At 41.5% G+C, this 18,086-nt stretch overlaps 1 protein-coding gene and 2 pseudogenes across 3 annotated transcripts in view; 2 read left to right on the top strand and 1 right to left on the bottom strand.

The window, feature by feature from the left end:
- Positions 1 to 18,086, bottom strand: part of LOC127672159 (protein arginine N-methyltransferase 9-like) — a 217,329-nt pseudogene that overhangs the window by 133,128 nt on the left and 66,115 nt on the right.
- Positions 1 to 18,086, top strand: part of LOC127672155 (transmembrane protein 184C-like) — a 250,674-nt gene that overhangs the window by 202,903 nt on the left and 29,685 nt on the right. The window contains exon 1 of one of the 3 annotated variants that reach the window (XM_052167384.1): positions 12,365 to 12,497. The exons of the other annotated variants lie outside the window; for them this stretch is intronic. Coding sequence (XP_052023344.1) covers positions 12,445 to 12,497 — 53 coding nt within the window. The 5' untranslated portion in view covers positions 12,365 to 12,444. Of the gene's footprint in view, positions 1 to 12,364; positions 12,498 to 18,086 lie in introns of those variants that run through there. 3 annotated transcript variants of the gene reach the window in all.
- LOC127672074 (transmembrane protein 184C-like) lies at positions 207 to 10,369 on the top strand (annotated as a pseudogene).

The following is an 18,086-nucleotide window of genomic DNA, read 5'->3' as shown; positions in this document are numbered from 1 at the left end:
GTATCCTTTTATATCGATGAGGACACTGAGGCAGAGGCAGTTCCCCAGAGTGACACTGCTAAGAGCTCATGCCTGTAGGAGAGACGTGAAACTTTCTTCCTAATGGCACTCTGGGGACACATGGACTTTGTTCCTGGTCAGTACTCAGCCCCTCACATATAAACAGCAAGCAAGAGTCAATATAGAGAGTAAATAACACACTCGGAATGGGCAAAGATCTTGCAGAGATGTGCTTGTTGAGGAGGGCTCTTTGGTGAGGTAGGGGCTCAGTGTGCGGCTCTGGCTGTCCTGGAGCAGAGCACAGAGCTCAGTCTCCCTCAGCCTCCAAGGAGTCCAGGACCCTCCCACTTCTCACTTCAGCAGAAGCCCCCGCTCTCACATGCACAGATACATATAATTGTTTAAAAAGTAAATCTTTTCTTTTTTAAATTGTTACTAATTATTTGGGAAATAACCAAACAATATTACTAATCAAATGAAAATTTAAGAAATACAAATATTTGTGGGAGACCAAACCCTAAACAAACAGACTTTCATCAGCCCTCACCTTGAAAGTTCACTGACCTTGTGGTTTACAGCTGAAACCCCCAACCCCCTTCACACAAGGCTGATCAACCTTAACTGGCCGAACACCTGGGATGGTCTGGGTGGAACCAGTATTCCACAAAAGCTGCAGATGCTTTGAGCTGGACTCAACATCCGCTCCAGATGACCTTATCTCTTTCTATGCCTCTAACATTCCTGTCCCTACTTCCTCTTATGGTGGGTTCAAAACCAGGCGTTTTTCATTTCATTAAAGAGGCTTTGACAAAGACACCCCGTTTGCTTGGCCTCACTTTTCTTTCCCGCCCATTTTCTCTTTCAGGCTTGGTCTTCCTTGGCTCCCTGAATTACTAGGTTCCTTGGGTTGGGACAAATATTGATCTTTATAATTTTAATATCAAAATGTAAACAAATGTGGATTTGGTTTTTTTGTTTGTTTTGTTATTCAGGTTGGCATACGCAAAGGCTTGGTTTATTCCTGGGATATTCCTGCTGTTGACCATCCCCGTGTCCATGTGTGGGATCCTTCAACATCTGGCGCATTACACTCAACCTAAACTTCAAAAACCGATAATAAAGTCAACTCCTAATCTATTGCTAAGACAGTAATAGAATACTGGTATTTTCTGACTTAATTCTTAAACAAACTAATTTTTTTAATGTTTTGCCTTCCATAGAATTCTTTGGATCGTCACAATATACAGTTTGGATAGTATACCTATATTTTATGATATTTCATTAACAATTTTATGACATTTATGCCTTCTAGAGAATGCTTAACAAGGTACTAAGCACACAATATTTGCAAAGAGATTAACAGTGATTTTTTTTCAATATTTTAGTTCATGTTTTTTTGTTTGCTTTTGTTTTGTTTTTTGTTTTCAATACAGTGTTCTGTATAGCCCTGGCTGTCCTGGAACTTCCTCTGTAAACCAGGCTGGCTTTGAGATCCAACTGCCTCTACCTGAGTGCTAGGATTAAAGGTGTACTCAACTAAAACCTGGCTGTTTTGTATTTTTTTAAGGCAGGGCCTCACTATGTAGTTCTGGCTATTTTGGAACTCAGTATGTAGACCAGGTTAACACAGATCTCACAAAGAGCCTCCTCCCTCTGTCTCCTCTAAGTGCTGGGATTAAATGTTTTCTCCATTACAACTGTCCAAGTTCACATGTTTTCTAATGTTACTAAGAAAGGTGAAATATGATTATGAAGAAAAATACAAATATCTTAAGTATTTTTAGTGTGTAGCTGTTCTCCATGCAGTTGCTTACATTTTCAGATTAGTGGCTCTTAATCTTTTAAAGACTGTAGCATTGTAAAATACCTTCAGCCCTAGGTAGCCACAAGGGAATCCCTCTCCATCAGAGCCTCCAAAATGTGTTGATGCTCAGGCCCGTCATATAAATTTGGTATCATCGTCATATGAACGAGATCCATCTCTCCTATACTTACAGTCATCCCTAGGTGACTTATGACATCTGATAGAATATCGGTGCTTTGCATGGGTAAGAGGATCTCTTTGAGTTCAAGGCCAGTCTGGTCTCTATGGGGTTAGCTGAACCCATGTTTGTAGTTTCTGATAAGAATGCTGATTGGTTGCTATCACATTTTTTTAGTTACTAACTTTTATTCATGCCAAAAGAAGAGGAGGATGAAGAAAAAGGATTGGGGGAACTTTCCATAGCAGATACAGCTACTGTGGCAATTACATACACAAAAAATGTCTTCAGCCAGATGACGTGGTACATGCCTTCAATTCCAGTACTCAGGTAGAACTCTGAGTTGGAGCCCAGTCTGGTGTATTTTGTGAGTTTCAGAACAACCATTGTATGCAGACCTTGTTTCAAAAAAACACCAAAAAGAATCAATGTCTTCAATGGCCTTTTCTGTGGTCATGGTTGTTCTTAATTTCAAATTATTTCTGAGAACTCAGCTGACTTTTCATTTTACACTCATTATTCACCCCAAATGCTTATGTCTTTGTTTAACTGTATCAAAGATGCTTTATTACACTCGAAAGCATGTTTGCAGGACCTGGGCTGTAGGTCAGTGATGAAAGACAGCTTAGCATTGTCTAATCCTCAGTATTATAGTTTGAGTAGAATTTAGTGGAAATGTCATTCTGGCAACTGATCTTCTTCAACCTCTTTGCTTCTCCACAGTGTGTGGCTTTGAAATATCCCCAAATTGCCATATACGTGGACACCTGTAGGGAATGTTACGAAGCTTATGTCATCTACAACTTCATGATGTTCCTTATCAACTATCTGACAATCCGATTCCCAAACTCGATACTACACCTGGAAGCTAAAGATCAGCAAAACCACCTCCCTCCACTGTGCTGCTCTCCACCATGGGCAATGGGAGAGTAAGTATGGCTGACTCTACAGAAGCAGAATTGTTAAATATCAGTCAGCACTCTACTAGGCAGTGCTATGAAGGAGGCAAAAGCAACAGGCACAGGTAGAGAGAGAACGAAATACATTTTATAATGCACATGTTGGGAGGGGGTTGGTTCTTTTTTTTCATTGCTCACTCAATGAAATGTTTGTCAACGTATGCAGAAGAAAACCTTAGAAGATACTTAGTCGTCATCTTCTTTACACTTGGGAATTGGCACCTGCACATCTTGTACATAATCTAGTTAAATGACCTAGATTAGCTGGGAAGACAATATATGACAAGAAACAAAGGCAATTAAAAGCTGAGTTCTCTTCCTGTGTGACAGTAAAGGAAGGTGAGTAAGCCTGTGTCACTTACTGAAAGGCTGGAGAGGTGGCTCTGAGTTACGACTGCTTGCTGCTCTTGCAAGGTGCCAGGTTAACTTTCCAGCCCCCAGGGAGTGACCCTTAGCCACTCCAGCCATCCCTAACCCCAGTGTCTGGGACTCCAGCAGGCACAGGTGTGGAACGCACACAGACATACACATGTGCAGGCAGAGAATTCATACACAACGTAACATAAATACGCCTTTTTCTTAAATAGTTGGGCTAGAGAGATGGCTCAGCAGGTAAGTGTACTGACTGCTCTTCCAGAGGTCCTGAGTTCAATTCCCAGCAACCACATGGTGGCTAACAATCATCTGTAAGGGGATCTGGTGGCCTCTTATGGTGTGTCTGACAGCTACAATATACTCATACCAATTAAATAATTTTTAAAAGTTTTTTTTTTTAAAAAAGTGGGGTTTTTTTGGTTAGTTCGTTTTTCTTTTTGTATTTTCGGGGTGGTGTAACATTGGTTGTGGTGGAGTCACTCTGTGGACCAGGCTGGCTTCCAACTCTCACAGATCTACCTACCTTTACCTCCGGAGTACCGAGATTAAAAGTATGGGCCACTGAAAGTTTTTAAAGCAAAATTCTTAATGCAAAAGATTAAGATTGAGTGTTCTGTACAAAGAACTTCAGTTCCTTGCCTGACTGCTGTGATAGAAACTGATAGAAGCCACTTATGAGGCACAGGGTTAGTATTGGCTCCCAGTCTCATCGTGCTGAGAAAGGCATCTAGCAGGCATGCCTGCTGTCAAGCAAAGACAACTGCATGATGCCATCCACTTGTAAATGCACAAGCGAGCAGTTCATCTGGGCCTCAGGTTTTCTACTGGAACTGTTAGTCAGCTTTCTATCACTGACAAAATCCTGAGATTATCCAGCTTGTTTGACTAACAGATTCGGATCACTTGGCCTTTTGTTTTGAGGTGATTGTGGCAGGTGTAGGAGACAGGAAAAGACCAAGGTCCCAATGTCTTCAGTTTGTTTTGTGTTGCACTATAGTGGAGCTGAGGCAGGGTGGGGGTCTTTCAGAGATATAAGTTTATTAAATAATTACAAAATGGGCTTCAGGCTGCCTTGTTGCCATCTGTATTTATACCCTCCTGTATTTTAGAACAAAGTTGGCAGAACTCAGTAGAGTTGATGTCATTTGTCAAAGGGATTGGTATTCTGCTGCCAAGGGATAGCTGAGATGCTGTTTTCTCTTGCCTTTACAGAACGCTGCTCTTTCGGTGCAAGCTAGGAGTGCTGCAGTACACCATGGCCAGACCAATCACCACCATCACTGCCCTGTAAGTGTGACTTGCCTTTCCTTTTTTTAATTTTTGTCTTCATGCTACATGCCTAGGAATGTATCTCAGTGAATAGTGTTTGTCTTGTATGCACAAAGCTCTGGGTTTAATCCTCAACACCACAGAAACCACGTTCAAGGCAAACAGTGGTAGCACTTGGAAGGTAGAGGCAGGAAAGCCAATGTTTAAGGCCAGCCTGGGTCTGGTCTTTAAGTAGAAAAAGTGTTAATCAACAGTGTGAGTCTGATCTGCTATAAAAACCACATGTATATAAGCTGTTGAACAGTGCAAGAATTACCACAAGATTCACACCTCTGAAACCATGCTGAAAACCCTTCAGAAAAAAACAAAAACAAAAACAAAAACAAAAACCAAAAAAACCCAACCCTTCTTTACTTGGGTTAATCACACAGATTTATCTTTAGTGTTGTTAATTTAAGAGTTTATTAACACATTCTTTAACTGTTGCACACATTTAATCCCAGCACTCAGGAGGCAGAGGCAAGCAGATCTTAAACAGACACAAAAACTGATGTCAAAATGTGAGGTATAATCAAACTGCCTGGGAATTTGTTCTCTAAAAATCCCAGAATTTCAGTTTCTTCTTGTCTGGTAGATGTTGTATTGTGTAACTGACAAAATAAAAGAAAGCCATGTGAAGAAAGCAGTTGAACTCTTTACCCTGTTAGTGAACCAGAATCATTTATGGAAGTGATTGATTTCTTTGCTGCTTAGAAATAGGGCGAGCATACAACTTAGTGCTTGTGGTAAAATGTCCATGTGGGAAGGGGATCTGGCCCTTTAAATATTTACTTCCAAGATAATTTACAGGAAAGAGTTAGCTGTAATCATGTTTATCAATCACGCTTTCCCGAATTAGGAAGATAATGCCTATCCTCAGGCTTAATGGTTCTCAGTTTATATTTTATAGGCTTTCAAAAACCATAGGCTTTCTAAAATAAACTGATGGTAAATTTTAAGCAGTGGTACAGCGGTCCCTTACATATGTGTTCAGTGCTGTAGGGCGTGCATGTTTAAGAGCTCTTTGGTTTCCATGGCTGCTCATAGCTATCTGCTAACTCCAGTGTTCAATGCTCTTTCCGGCCACAGGGCACTGCATGCACACCATGCACAGGTATATATGCAGGCAGAATACTCATACACATAAAATAAAAACTCAGTTTCTAAAGGATACACAGTAAGATATGGTTCTGCTTGGTTAGTCAAAAAGTTGTCTGATTTTTGCCACTTTTCATGGCATGTGAAATTCTTGGAGTACACAATGAAGTAAAGTTTTTTTCTCCAATCCTTTGACATACCTGGTAATATTATACAGTTTGTCACAACTCGTAAGTGAATAAACATATTTTTAATTGTATTAAATTAGTGTCTGTAGCTTAATATTATCAGGCACTACTTCTTTACAGAAATATTCTTTAAATTTTTAAATAGAATCTGAGGAGGTACACATTAAAGAAATATGCCTTCTAAAGAAAATCTAATAGAAACCTATTCAGTAAGAGAAAAAGTCTAATTGGTATATGATAGGACAAAATTTAAAGAAAAATGGAAAAATTTGCTGGGCAGTGGTGCTGCAAGCCTGTAATACCAGCACTGTGGGAGGCAGAGGCAGGCTGATTTCTGAGTTCAAGGCCAGCATGGTCTACAGAGTGAGTTCCAGGACACCCAGGCCTATACAGAGAAACCTTGTCTCGAAAAAACCAAAAATCAAAAAAACTAAAAGTGGAAAAATGTGATGGGCCATGGTGACACACGCCTTTGGTCCTAGCACTTGGGAGGTGGAAGCAGGCAGATTTTTGTGAGCTCAAAGCCAGTCTGCAGAGAGAGTTCCAGGACAGCCAGAGCTGCACAGAGAAACCCTGTCTCGAAACACCAAAATGAGAAGTTTATAGTGAAGATGAGTGGGACATGTCTCCAGGGCCTTCCTTCCTCATGGTCATCTTCATGACCATAGACCCTTTCCTGGCAATGTATTTTAAAGAAATTGAAGTACTTTTGCCTTGGATGTAAAGGACTTTATAACAAACACTCTGAACTAGGTGGACATAGTTTCATCTTCCTATTGGCATTTAGACAGTTACTAAAAGGAAACCCTATGAAGCATACACAGAAGTCAGCTACTTTAAGGTCAAAAAGATTGGGGAACAGACTTTGATTCTAATTCATGACAGATAATGGAAATTAGTTTAGGACTTATTGAACATCTCTGGTGTAGTTTTTGCCTAGCATACACAGCTCTGGGTTTGATCCCAGAATGAGGGTAGCAGTGCATGAGTTTTCTTTCAACAGTACGATAACTAGAATTTAGGGCCCTCTGCATGTTGGGTGGGCACTCTGCCACTAGGCCACAGCTGTAGTGTAGGCGTTTGGGTAATATGGACTAATGTAGTCCTCTCAAGGTAATGTGTGTGTACGAGGCAGATCTGATGGTCAGAATTGTTTGAAACTGTATTTATTTAGTGTTGACTTATAAACTGCATGATCTGGGCAGTGGTGATGCGTGCCTTTAATTTCAGCCCTCTGGAGAGAGAGACATGAGATCTCTGTGAAATTAAGGCCTGCCTAGTCTACAAAATGAGTTCTAGGACAGCCAAGGTTACATAGTGAGATACTGTCTCGACAACCCAAACTAACTTATTAATTAAATTAAATAAACTGAGTGTGTGTTGTGTAAATGTTATGCAAGAGACTTACTAATAAACGTATCACAAATCCTTATAAAAGCAGTGGTAGTTTGGGTTTAGAAGCATAACTGATCTGTTTGCTTTTTTTATTCTTTTTCTTTTTTCTTTTTTTTTTTTTTGTTCCATTGTTTGTTTTTGTTTTTGTTTTTTTGTTTTTGTTTTTTTTTTTTGTTTTTGTTTTTTTTTTTTTTTTTGCTTTCCTTGAGTTCCAGAGAAAATGTTACATATCTCTCTCTGGACAAATTTCACTTTTATGCATTAGCAGCAAATCATGGAAGCCTGTTTTAATTTAAAACCATTGTGTAATTTGCAGTAATTCTGCCCAGAACATTACCTTAGAGCAGGCTCTGGCTTGGGTTTAGCAGTTATGTGACTGCCTTCCTCCAGCACAGTGTTTGTTGAGTTTTGCTTTTGTTTCAGTTCGCCATGTACTGCCTGCTACTATTTTGCAAGGCCCTAAAGGAAGAGCTTAGTCCTCTAAATCCCATTGGCAAGTTTCTCTGTGTCAAACACTTGGTCTTTGCTTCCTTTGATAAGTATTGCTTTCTCATAAATGTTTATATTTTATAAATACCGGTAAATAAAGCTGTTGATTAAGAGAGTGTCTGAAGATAATGTGAGTATGAGGCAGGAAAAGCTACAGTCAAAACAAGAGTTAGGACAGGAAGTGACCTAAAATGCCATTCTTTCCTCTTTTAAAAGCTAGTCCCATGCCAGGCGGTGGTGCCCATACCTTTAATCTCAGCGTTTGGGAGGTAGAGGCAGCCAGATCTCTGAGTTTGCAGTCAGGTTGGTCAGCACAGCAAGTTCTAAAGCAACTGTGGTAATATAGAAAAGCCCTATATATGAATGAATGAGTGAATGAACGAATGAATGAATGGATGATAAAATCCTAATAATACACATGTGAACACACTTGATTATCAGACCATTACTTACAAGCTGTTAGAATTTAGAATCTAATTATTTGTACATGGTTTTAAAGCAATAAAAAGATATTTAAATCAAATGAAGAAGTTGTGAGAATGTGTGATGAAATTCATCTTAGGTAGCTAGTAGAAGAAATTCACAAGGCAAGGGAGTCTATTTAATATAAACACAACTTGTTTGGGACTATGCCCTGAAGGCAGGCTAGTATGGAGTCCTAGGGTGTACTCTGAGGCCTTCACTGGTTCTAGGTGCATATTTTCTAATCTTTTCATGTATGATATGCTGTATTTATTGTGTGAGTGGTGGCATGTACAGGCCATCTGTGCATGCTGAGCTCAGAGGACAACTTAGGGCTTCAGCCCTTGCCCTTCATTGGAGACAGGGTCTTAGAATTGCTCCTCTGCACACCTCAGGCTTGCTGCCCTGCAGTCTCTTCCCACCTCCCTGCTCCCCTCAGGAGCACTAGTGTGTGCTGCCCATGGCCAGCCTTACCTAGGCTGGGGTTCTCACTCGGGTCCTCAGACTCCTGCTGCCAGCGCTTTACCCTCTGACCCACCTCCCAGCATGCCCCTGTTGCAGATTTGTAACCACCAGTCATTCCAGGGTTCAGATGTGACACTGACACTCATTTCCTTGATTTATAGGCAGGCAGTACTTATTGCTTTGTTGGTTAAAGTGCGAGTTATTTCAGAAAAGCAGACTCGGGAATGGCAAAGTACAGAAGCTGTGGCCACGGGCCTGCAGGTATGTAAAACCATCTCTGAACTCGGGGAATTGTATTGTTTGTTGAGCCATTTGATGCAGTATTGCCCTTGAACAACATGCAAACAGTGCGACGAGACTGTTGTCCAATTCTATAGTGCAGGAACCCTAGAGAAGTGAGCTATAGATACTATTAATTATTTTATTCTTTGTCTACTTATATCTGCATGGTACCTTTCAGTCCTTGGGTAGCATTGAGAAATACTTGACTGAGGGATGCAAAAGAAATGTAAATCTTGGCTTATCATGTTTTAAAATGAAAAAATTTTTGAAAATGAATTTTTAGGTCTGGAACTTAAAAAAATGTTGACACCCCAAATAACTTTTAAAAACTTATTAGTTTGGCAAAGTAGATTTAACAAAAAAAGATGCCTGATGTTTTTCTTGCTGTTTTGTATGATTTCATCATATGTATTGAGATGTTTTTGGCCGCAATTGCCCATCACTATACTTTCTCCTATAAACCCTATGTCCATGAAGCAGAGAAAGGCTCCTGCTTTGACTCCTTCCTCACAATGTGGGATGTTTTTGATGTTAGAGATGATATTTCCGACCAAGTTAGTTGTATCAGTAAGTAACAAGTTGGGTGTGTGCGCGCACATGTGGGGACCTCAGATGAACCTCTGGTGTGGTTTCTCAGGAGCTGTTCAGATTGGGTTTTGGAACAGAGTCTCACTCTCCTGGAGCTCACAGATCTCAGCTAGGATGCTTGGCCAGAGAGCCCCAGAGACCCTCCTTCTCTTACTATGAGCAACACACAAAACCATGCCCCTGCTTGTTATCTGTCAGTTGCTTCATGTTTGTGTGGCCAGCAATTCACAGATGTCTCTTCAGCCCCAATATGTGGGTTATTATATTTCTACTGCCATGACCATTCAGTAGTTATTTAAGAAATAAGACCATATTATAACAGTACCATGATATAGGCTCTTCAAATTCGAGGAGATAAGGGGTAGGGGGAGATTTTATTTAAAACATGTATTTAAAATGGTAAAAATAACTTTTGGTTAATAAGTTTCTATTGTCTTAATGGGAGGACAATGTGAGGTTATCCGAAAAAGAAATATTTTTCTGGAGACCGGATCATAATGAACACTCGAGCCTACTTTCCTCCTCTTCACAAGATATACCTTCTGGCTCTTCAGAGTCACCCTCCCCAGTGGGCCTATACCAAGGTTTTGGACACCCAGGTACATCACAGAGCCCTATCTTTATAGCCAACATATATGAAGCTATCTTAAATAACATCCCAGAAGAAGAGGAGAATCTTCTTGTTAGAGGACCAGATAGCTCACATGACATCCTAAAAAAGCAACAAAAGCTTCTTGATTCAGGCCAACATATCACAATTAACATCCAAGAAGAGTAAAAAAAGCTTGATTTAGACCAACTTATCACAATTGATATCCCAAAAGAGCAGATGGAGATTCCTGATCAAAGCTACTATCGATACCGGATACAAACAGTTACCTCACAGGCTTTGTTTTCAGCAGAGCCATCTGAAGATTCCATGATTGACATCTGAGAATCTCAGAATAACTTCAGGAGCTGTCTGCAGCGGTTTCCAAATCTTCATCCAAGGTATGATTTGTTCAAGTGAAATTCTGCTACTGTAGACATTGTTCTGGTAGAAACAGCTTTGGCAAGATAGAGCCTCTTCCTGCATCAGATTAAGTCAGACTGTTTATGACTGGAAACTGCTGTACCAACTCTTCTCTTTAGCTCAGGGAACAATTGCTAAACACAACACAGAGCACATTATACAAAGGGATCAGAGGCAGGGAAAGAGCACAGAGACAGAGAGACAGAGGCTAAACCATCAGATGAGCTTTTGTCTCCACCAGGGTTAGGGGTGGGCTTGTCAAGATGCCAAGACCTGTGAGATCAATTGAGTTCTTCTATTTAGCTACCCGAGAAAGCACTTTATAATGTGTTGACTGAAATAGCTTAGTAGTTTAACCTAGTACATCTCATGCTTTAGAATGAACTGACCTTTCTGATACCAGTGTTGCTAAGCAGTGTTGAGCCATGTCCTGAAGAGGCCTGAACCCACACCTCTGCTAATTTTCTCGGAAGCCTGTCCTATTACAGGGCTTTTCATCTCTTTTTGGCCATTGACCTTTTGGGGAAAGCCTAGTGGATAATGTTCTGCTGCTACTTGGATTGCAGATCTGCATGCCACTGTACCCAGCTCTTGTGAATAATATTCTAAAATATGTTGTTTAAATACACAGAAGTATCTGAATACTAATAATAATGAAATATAGCCAGCAAAATAACTTTAAAAGCTAATTTGTGACAAGGCAATGTAAGACTTCTTGACTGACACATGAGATAATAAACTGTAATATCAGGACCCTCAACTACCAAATGAACGTAGGTGGCATTTGGGGATATCTGCCAGCAATAGTAAGATAATTTGAAAATATCTGTGGTGACTGAGACATTTCTATGTAGAAGCTGAAATACTGACCTCATAGCTGTGGGGTAGAAGAGTGGTCTCCACAGTCCAGGAGGGACAGCAGAGGGTGACAGACACCAAGTGGGAGATGAGCACAGGATGTGACTAGATAAGAGGAATCTCTCTATGGAGCACAGTTGAATGGCTATGGCTGCAGCAACTACTCCAAGAGAGAGAACCAACCGATAACCAAGAGAGGATTTTCAATATTCCTACATAGAAGTAATAAGGGAGCTGATAAATATGCTAATGGCCTGATCTGATCACTCCTTTGTATCTAACACATGTAATATCCAAATACCTTGCTGCTTCCTGTAAGTTCTAGCAGTTATTAACAGTTCATTAGAACTAAAAGTAAAAACATGTATTTTACATGAGTCTGTATGTGTGAATGTATGAGTCTGTATTTGCATATGTGTAAACAGCTATGTTCATGCTAGTGTATATGTGGGGGGGGGGTGGACCAATGTTGCTGTCAGAAGTCTCCCTCCACTGCCCTGCACCACGGGCAGTGACCCGAGTGCTCTTAGTTAGGTCCAGAACTCACAGATAACCTAGTACAGCTAACTAGCTTAGTCCAGGGATCCCATCTGCACCCTCAGAGTGTGGTGATAGCAAGGAGGTTGCCCCTCTCCTCAGTCATTTACACTGGTGGAGGGTTCCAGCCAGGCTCTGGTCTTTACACCAGCACAGACAAAGCTTCCCACTGAGTTATCTTATTGCCTTAGCCATGTGCGCAGGCGTGCGCGTGAGTGCATGTGTGTGTGTGTGTAATTTACCCCTAATAAATTCTGCTCCCAAAATTGTGACCACCTCCATGAAGATGTCTTTGATTTCAGAAATTCTTATTTTTTTCACTAGGAGGAGGAGCAACAGGCCTGCATGAAGCAACCACTTCAGACACGCCCACTCCTGTAGCTCCTCCCACTGGTCTACTTGGCTGATCAAAGAGAATTTGGTTATGAAAATACCTTGCCCATGTAATGGAAATAACTGGAGGAGATGGATCCAACCCCTGTAGTTTCAAAAACCGAAGGTAAGAGGGTCCTGCACCTTCCTGGTGTATCAGCTAGACAGCAGCATCCTCTGCAGACAGGAATGGTTTGATTTCTGCCTTTCGTGAGTCCCAGCACCACCATGGAAAGGACTGGAAAGCACAGGCATCTGTCTCACACACGACTGAGGAGGAAGTGTTTCTCAGCATCCCATACAATGCTGGCTTGGGCTGGTCATATGCAGCTTTTATTTTGTTGAGATATATCCCTTCCATTCCCAGGTACTCAGGCGCTTTTATCCTGAAGGGATATTGAATTTTGTCAAAGGGTTTTTTGCCCCTAATACATATGCTTATTTGTACAGAGCCATAATGGGGTGTCATGGCACAAGGTTGGAACTGACATTGATCAAGGTGAACTTCCTCTCCCAGCCTTTGTTGAGCAGGGATTCCTGTGCTAGTAAGGATCCTGCTCCACCTAGGGTGGAGCACTCAGAGTAAAGGGGAAGTTCTTTGTTCCTCAGGTCTACAAGTTCCAGCTGCCTGAGCAGTGGAGCCACCACCTGGAGTATCTGCAGAGCTGGCAGACTTTTCCCAGCAGGCCACCTGCTGACAGTGGAGCCAGGAACAGCCAGAACAGTTCCCTGGAACTCACCCTAGACTCTGGGAGGAGGGGCTCGCCCAAACTGTTAAATGGTCTGACAGCCATTAACCTTGGGCCTGGACCAGCAAATGTTGCCCTGGCCCTCTTCCTTTTTGCCACCTTGCCTTCCCATGCATCCCCAGGGTTCTTTTTCAGGCATCTGGTTCATTTGTAGCTGCTGGCAGCAACACTTATTGATTTGCATACATTGAATTACCCTTTCACTGCTGGCATGAAAACCACACTGTCTGAGCTTCTCAATGTGCTGTTAAATTCAGTTTAGGAAGTTTTTGGGGTTTGTTTTTGTTTTTGTTTTAATCTATGTTTACCAAGGAAATTGATTTAAATTGTTTTTTTTTTTTTTAATGACTATGTCTGTATCCAGACTGGTATCAGGAAATATTGGATTTATAGGAGGGTTATTTTATGGAATAGTTTGAAAACCATTGGTTATAACTCTTCTTCAAAGGACTAATAGAACTCAGCAGTGAACCCCTCCAGTCCTGGGGTTAGCTTTGTTGGAAAGACCTATCACTTGCTGGGAGCTCATTGCTCAATGCAGCTGTTCAGCTTTCTTGTCCTCTCACTTAAGTTTTGGTAGACAAATGGTCTACAATGCTTCCTTCCAGGTCTTAATTTTCAAATATATTGCCAGTGGGGTATAGCACATGCCTTTAGCCCCAGCACTCAGGAGGCAGAAACCAGCCTGATCTACAAACAGAGTTCCAAAACAGCCAAGGCTGTTACATGGAAAAACTGTCTCAAAAAACCAAAATAAATTTTACTGGGGTTTAATATCTCAGAGTGTTTTCAAGATTTTATTTGTTCCTGTTGAAGGGTCCCCCTTTTTCACCTCTAATTTTATTGATACAGGTTTTTCTCTCAGATATCAAATTAAAAGTGGGGTTATGAAAGTAAAGGAGGGATTGTTGGGGATACAGGAGAAGAAAGAGTGTGGGAGTCCCAGACAGAGTAATGGAGATGTGGATCCCTCCCTTATGCCGGTGTGGCAACGGCACAATACGATCCATTACTTTGTACAGTTAATATGTGCTAAGGAAAGGGTTTATTGGCCTTACCTGTTGTTTTGTTTTTTGTTTTTTTTTTAAAGTTCTAGTCTACAGACAGGCAGAGAGAAAGAATTCTTCTTTACTTGTCCTGTCATTTGCTCCAGGCCTTGACCAGATTAAGCAGTGCCCACCCATGTCAGGAGAGACTCTGACTTACTCAGGCCACAAGCTCATCCTTACACACACACCAGAGACATTATTTACATGAACATTTGTGCATCCCAAAGCTCAGGCCAGTTAATACACAGCATCACCTCACCGTTTCCTCACAAGATCAGCGCAGCTTCGCCTATTTCTCATTTACAGCATCTTCTTCCTCCTGTTCTGGGGCACACCAGAAGACTCTTCATTACTCTGAACTTCTCCTGAAATTGGTAAATTATGCAAATGACTTAACAATTAATGTCTCTGATTGGACCTCGCCTGTGATTTACCTAAGAGGAATGAGTTTAGGGAACATAAATAGCAGGGTAAAACTTACCATTTTAATCATTTTAAAGCATCTAACCCAGTGGGCTTAAACACCTCATGTTCTCAAACATCTAGTTTGAACTGTCTAGCAGCATATTGACTCCTGTTACTCCACAACGCATCTCATATCCATTAAGTAGACACTCCTTATTCTAATTCCTAAATTCTGACCACCACTCACCTCCTATCTACCAATCAACAATTCTAGGTATTTCAGACAACTGAATCACATAGCAATATGGTGTTTAAGAGCTGGCTTCCTGTGCTTTACTGTGTAAAGGTTTGACAGCATAACTAGGAAAGGGAAGACAGAGGAAACACAGCTGCTTTTGTTATATAAGTAATTAAGGTGTCATGAGAATCTCATCATCACTCATCTCCTTCAGCTGCTCCAGAAACCCTGCTCTGTGTCATTAATTCTTTCTATCAAGTTCCAAACAGGCTAACCCAGCTGGGCTTCAGGTCCGGACTGAGGATATGAGGATGTCAGAGACCATTCTCTCCTCTCAGGGAGGGCCTCTTCCCAGAAAGTGACCTGGCCAGACCAGGTTAGTCTTAAGGTCACATAGCCCCAGGGGCCCAATGACCTTTATCCCCAGACACTTAATAACAATAAAAACAAGCCATCTTTGGCAACAATATAAATTATTCATGGGTTTTATTTTAAAGGAGACAGATTCATTAAAAGAAAGGAATGAGAGAGAGAGAGAGAGAGAGAGAGAGAGAGAGAGAGAGAGAGAGAAGATGGGAGAGAGGGAGGGAGGGAGAGAGAAAGAGAGAGAAAGAAAGAAAGAAAGAAAGAAAGAAAGAAAGAAAGAAAGAAAGAAAGAAAGAAAGGAGAAAGAAAACAAAAAAAAAGATAGCCACATCAATTCCAGGAATCCTTTCCAGAGAAAAAAATTGCTACCTCATTGTGAGTTATTTGCTGCCATACTCAAAGACTGAGGAGCACAGCTACTGTAATTTCTTTCTCAAGGCCTGAGGAACACAGCCACTGGGATTTCTTTCTCCAGGCCTGAGGAGCACAGCTACTGAGATTTCTTTCTCAAGGCCTGAGGAGCATAGCTACTGGGATTTCTTTCTAAGTTCCCAGGTTTGTTCTGATTCCAGCTGCTACACAGTGGATACACAGAATGAATGCTTAGCTTTGTGGGTTGCACTTTGTGGATTGGCCCCCAAGACTTCAAATCTTCTGCAGTTGGAGCAGGGAGGAGGAGGAGCTTGGTAGATCTGAGGGTCTGAAGATGGCTCAGGAGCATGCAGGCCCAAGGACCAGCACTGTCACCCTTGCAGGCAGGCTCTTCAGGGCCTTTTGCCTGTGTCCCGGATCGCATCTGCTGTGCAGCCCCCACTGTAATTTGGTCTGAGGATGGTCATTGAGCAAAGACTTTGGTGGTTTATTTGTTTTCTTTTAGTTTCTGTCTTAATACTAATCTGTCTTTTTAAGCCAGACACAAATACCCTGCAGATCATCTGAGCCTCTCCCTAACTGCTACTACTCAGATCTTGCTATCTTCAGGTCTGGATCCTTCCTCAAACAAGTTCATGTTGTTTTCCTGCTTCTGCTTCACAGCGTGGTCCATGAAATCATCCTCCTTTACTCCGCAGTGACTGGCTTAGATTTAATCACATACAAAGGCACTGCAGTGGCTCACTAACCACATCTGTGTGAGGGTGAAGGAGCATCGCAGGCTTGAGCTTGGTGGAAGACTGGATTGGTCTTCTCTCTTGGAACTTTCTGGACTCGCTAACTGAACACAGCAGACTCTGGGTGAAAGCCTCACAATGGCTTCGTTTTAAGTAACTGCATCTATCTGTTTGTGAGGACCCTCATTTTATGGCATAAACATTTACATTTAAAAAATGACTATCAACAGTGCCACTTCATTTGAACAAGTCTACCTGAATTTGTCTACACGTATGAATGATGTCCAACATAAGCAGTCAGAAAACTGTATGGATTTTTAAAACAACTCTAGAGTCCAGTTAAGAGATAAAAATACTTAGCCTAAATATAAGAAGACTGATATAATCCAGCTATTCTTTTTCTTTCTTTATTCTTTTTTGTTTCTCTTTCTTCATTGGCACACGTGCATGCATGTGAGTGTGTATACAGGGATATTTATGAGAGTGGGAAGAAGGAGATGGGGGAGGGGAGAGGTGAACATCGATGGGGTAGGCAGAGGCAGAGGCAGAGGCATGGTCTATAGTCCAGGTTTTCTTGAAGTTCCTTGTGTTACAGCCTTCCAAGTGCTGGGACTGTGGGCACATGGTTAACAGGGTTACTTAGCAAATACTAAAACTAATTCTAAAAGTAGACCCTAAAAGATCTGGAACAACAGCAGACCTGTTGAAACAAGCAACTCCTCGAAAAGATGCTATTAATTTGAATATATGGGTTTTTTTTTCCTAAGAAAAATGGGATATTTTTAACCTTGAGTTTCACACACTATATCATTGGTAGTTGGCTAAAGGGAATTGGCTCTTTTTCACCTTAATGTAGAATCAAATTTTGTGTAGTAATTCCATTTTTGGACTGAACAGAAATAGAAAACCTTCAAATGTATCTTTAAAACATGCATGGGCCTGTAATCCCAGCACTCTGGGAGGCAGAGGCAGGCTGATTTCTGAATTCGAGCCTAGCCTTGTCTACTGAGTGAGTTCCAGGACAGCCAGGGCTACACAGAGAAACCCTGGCTCAAAAAAGACCAACCCCCCCCAAAAAAAAAACAACCAAAAGAAAACACAAAAACAAACACAAAAACAAAAACCATGCATGGGTATACAATATCAAAACCAAATCATATACAACTAATACACAGAAACATAGGGTTCATATGAATCCTTAAATAATAATAAATTAATCACAAATTAAACACAAATATACATGTGCACAAGGACAAAATATTCACATATAAACTCTACCCAACAGAATTCTCATGTGTGCTTTCCGAGGCTTGTCTCCTGTACTGATTCTGTTAAGCATGTTGTGACTGGGTTAAAGAGGCGGGAGGTACAACCCATGGAAATGTTGCTGGGATGCTTTCTGACTTTTTTCCAGCTCCCAGGTCCTTGTGATCACTTTGACAACAGAGCAGAGTGTAGAAGAAAGACTTGATTATAAGGTTGAAGGGGCTTAAAAAGGGACGATGGGGGTTAAGGGAGTGTGGCAGGGCGGTATGGGGGAAGGGGATGCCCAGGCAGGCCCTAGTCCTGGCACCTCTGCCCACTGAGGGACCACACACACAGGCATGGTATATAATAGAGTTTATTCAGGGTAGAGGATGGGAGTTAGTGGTAGAGAAAGGCAGACAGAGAGAGAGTGAGAGAGGGGGGGGGGGAGGGAGGGAGGAGGGGCAAGTAGTCCCTTTTATAGTGGGTCAGTTCTATGGGGCAGGGCATACCTGGCTACTGCCAGGTAGGTGTGGGGTGGAGCTTAGACAGAAT

Source organism: Apodemus sylvaticus, chromosome 21 (assembly GCF_947179515.1).
Source record: "Apodemus sylvaticus chromosome 21, mApoSyl1.1, whole genome shotgun sequence".
Classification (NCBI taxonomy): Eukaryota; Metazoa; Chordata; class Mammalia; order Rodentia; family Muridae; genus Apodemus; species Apodemus sylvaticus.
Note: the sequence above shows the minus strand (reverse complement) of the source record. Positions and strands in the feature narration are given on the sequence as shown.